Raw genomic sequence first — 3541 nt, forward strand, 5'->3', positions numbered from 1 at the left:
TTCGGTGTTAGAAATTTATTACTTTTACCACTAGGGTAAAGTCCTATAGGTCTTCATTGTACTCTTATTGATTGGTTTGCTTGTGTATAGAGCTTACAAAAGATTTGAATTTATTTAAATCTAATCTAATCCGAATCAAATCCCTTCCTTTAGGGTAATTTAATCTCATCAAATCCCTAAGTTTAGGATAATCCAAATATACTCTACCAATTAAATAAAGATATCTGTTACACATAAATCCACCACCGAAGCCCATGGACTAGAAACCCGACAACCCGAAAAAGCCCTGCATATTCACATGGGCCACATAGGCACAATCCAATATGGGCCTCGCACATACGACATCGTCCCCTGAAGCAAGGCTGATCTACTCAATCCAAGGGTTTTGTGAACCGACCTCCCCCATTTAATGTCTGGATACAGCTGTTACGAATAAGGCACGCACCAATTATGTTGGCTCTACGAATACGCCATGGTCACCAAAACAGTTACAACTCGCACTTGAATATCCCAACAATTATGCGCCATTCCCAGGATCACGCTAGTTATGATATCCATTGCGCACCACTCTCGGATCCGTGTTAATGTCAACAGCGGTTTCTTTATAACTATCAGGGAACAAGAATATTAACTCCGTCCGTTGCGCCCAGATCCCAAATTCTCCGCCGGGTCATCAATGCTGCACCAAGACGATTCACTATAAAAACCTTTTTCGCTAAGGAAATAGACACATGATTCATACTCTACTAAGCTCTACACTGAGTTTACAAAAACACTGACTTAAGCATCGAAGGAGGTAAACACCAGCCAAGCAGCCACCACCCGGCGCATCCTCTTAACAAGTGTTTTTTATTTTGTAGGAAAGAAGGAAAGTACTAGCTCAATATTACCAATCTACCCTTGGGTCCACCACACCGGAAACTGCACTAACAGTTTGGCACCATTTGTGGGAACAATATCTTTTTTGTTCTTACGAAATAAAATCCGCAGTTATAGTGAACACAAGATCTAGAAGCCAAGCCCGTCGTGAGGAATCAGTAGCCCAGGCCAATCAACGGCCACCGTTAGTGCACCAGAACTCCGGAAAAGGAGCGTATCGCATCCCTTGAAGCACAAATAGTGCTTCTAGTCCAACAAAGGGAGGAGCTACACCTCCACTTCCTCACGCAATCACAATCAGAAATCAAACGAAATGGGCATTCGGAGGAGCAACAAAAATCACAGCCATCATTCTGATGCTCCCAACCACCAGGGTGATAGTCGTCATCACCAGCATAATAACGACCAAGGCAAAAACGGTCACACGAAGTGCAATGCTCGGGAAAATGCCTGTAGAGACAAAAACTCCAGAAAAATGGCAAAACCTAGAAGAAATCAACCAACAACCGAAGACCATAATCAATCTGCAGCTGCCCCACAAAGTGAGGTAGACAAAGCCTTAGCAAGCTAAAGATGAAACTTGAAGCCATGAAGAAGAAGGAAAAACACAAAGCTGTTGTGATGAGCAAACTTTTCACCGGGACAAAAATGCCCTTCACCAAGTAGGTGATTGACCATCCACTCCCCCACAAGTTGAAAGCGCCCCAAATCCCAAACTACAGCGGGGTCAGAGTCTTAACCGAGCACCTAGAAAACTACTGGACGCATCTGGCACTGTACGCCACACCCGACGAAATTGCATGCAGAGCTTTCCCCACCACACTCTTGGGAAACGCCAGGGAATGGTTTCGTAGGATGCCCAACTCCAAGGTGAAGATCTTGCTCGGATCTTCTTAACCCACTTTTTGGGATCTAGAGAAAGGAAGAAGCCTTCTGGGTACCTTCTGACGCTTCACCAACAGGAAAGGGAAAGCTTGAAGGAGTTTATGGTCCAGTTCAATGCCGTGAAACTAAAGGTAGAGGATCCTAACGATTGTGTGATATTTTTTGCTATCTATAATGGCATCTCACCTGATGAACCAGTGGCAAGAAAAATTGCAAGGAGACAACCGAGCAACCTCCACAAGCAATTAGATAAGGTGGAAGAATTCATCAATGAGAAGGAGACTTTAAAGGCAATGAAGTCAGCTCGGAAGTTGCCTAAAAAATTTGAAGATAAAAAGAAGAAAGACCTTCAGAGGTTAGATGATCCGGGACCTTTTAAGAAGAAGTTCAAAGGCTACAACTTCACTCTGCTCAACGCCATCATTTTCGAAGTCTTAATGGAGGTTAAAAGGGACCTAGAATATGAGAAACCCCCAAGAATGCCGAAGGTTCCACAGAGGCAGAACTCAAATCGCTACTGTGAGTTCCACAAAGCTAATGGTCACTACACAGAGGGCTACATAGCTTTGAGGCACCTCATTGAAAATTTTATCAAGAATGGTAAGCTTGTCCGATTCTTGGGAGATTAAAGAAAAGCAACCCCTCCCAGGGAAAACTACGTCCGAGAGGTGAATTACCGTGACCCACGGGATCTCCGACAACAGGAACGTCACCAAAGTAGAGGCCCTAATCACAGAAATAGGGACAGATATCCTCAGAAGAACAAAGGAAGCCACAAAGAGCCCAGAAGAGAGCACGCTCGCCCAACCCGAGAGCCTTAAAATGGAGCAAATATTCCAGAAATCTGCATCATAATAGGTGGATTTGATGGAGGAGGTGAGTCAGGAAGGGCAAGGAAGGCGTACGCCCAACAGGTGGGGAGCTCCCATGAAATCTACACTATAGGGAGGTCGATGAAGCAGTCCAGGACAAACGCGATGCTGATCGGTTTCTCTGACAACGACTACGCATGCATATCGTTTCTTCACATGGATGCCCTGATTGTCACATTGACAGTGGTGAACTACAACGTCCATCGCATCCTGGTGGATAATGGAAGCTCGGCAGACATCTTGTATTGGTTTGCGTTTAAGAAGTTGAACTTGGGATAGGAGAGGGTCGTACCAACCAGATACCACTTGATGGGATTCACAGGGGAACAAGTACAACCGGTCAGATCGATTGAACTATCAGCCATGGTTAGATCGTATCTGAGGCAGGCATCAATGATGGTGCTTTTTTGTTGGTCGACTGACCATCAATTTACAACGCCATCATCGGAAGAACGTCTCTCAACGAACTGAGGGCCATCACGTCAACTCCGCATCTCAAGATGAAATTCCCAACGGACCATGGACTCGAAGAAGTAAGGGGCGATCAACAAGCCTCCTGACAAAGCTACAACATCTCCATGAAGGAGTGTCCTAAGACCCCGACCTAGGAAAGTGGCAGTAAGGAGGACATATAGCAATTAAAGGGCGGCAAACCGGTCGAGGATCTGTAAGAATTCTTGGTTGGCGTGCCAAAAAGGGTTATTAGAGTCGGATCCTAGCTGGACTCGATTGTGAGAGAAAAGCTCATATCTTTCCTTCGCGAGAATTGTGATATGTTCGCCTGGAGTCATGAGGATATGCCGGGCATATCGCCTTCAGTAATGGTGCACAAGTTAAATGTCGATCCCAGTTTCAGGCCAATACAGCAGAGACGAAGAGTATAATAGGCCGAGAAGAGCAAGGCC

At 45.3% G+C, this 3541-nt stretch overlaps 1 protein-coding gene across 1 annotated transcript; it reads left to right on the top strand.

The window, feature by feature from the left end:
* The first annotated feature begins 1192 nt into the window (after positions 1 to 1192).
* Positions 1193 to 2915, top strand: LOC132187811 (uncharacterized). The gene is made up of 3 exons (XM_059602251.1): positions 1193 to 1426; positions 1734 to 2364; positions 2623 to 2915. Exons 1-3 carry the CDS (start codon positions 1193 to 1195, stop codon positions 2913 to 2915), a joined length of 1158 nt encoding a protein of 385 aa, XP_059458234.1.
* The last annotated feature ends 626 nt before the right edge of the window (positions 2916 to 3541 follow it).

Source organism: Corylus avellana, chromosome ca7 (assembly GCF_901000735.1).
Source record: "Corylus avellana chromosome ca7, CavTom2PMs-1.0".
In the NCBI taxonomy this organism is placed as follows: Eukaryota; Viridiplantae; Streptophyta; class Magnoliopsida; order Fagales; family Betulaceae; genus Corylus; species Corylus avellana.

Excerpts from the sequence above, each read along its gene's own strand:
- LOC132187811 (XM_059602251.1), top strand. The coding sequence starts at position 1,193 with ATGGGCATTCGGAGGAGCAACAAAAATCACAGCCATCATTCTGATGCT. Across the intron at positions 1,427-1,733 it reads CAGCTGCCCCACAAAGTGAG|GATGCCCAACTCCAAGGTGA; the intron begins GTAGACAAAGCC and ends ATGGTTTCGTAG. Across the intron at positions 2,365-2,622 it reads TGAAAATTTTATCAAGAATG|GTGGATTTGATGGAGGAGGT; the intron begins GTAAGCTTGTCC and ends GCATCATAATAG.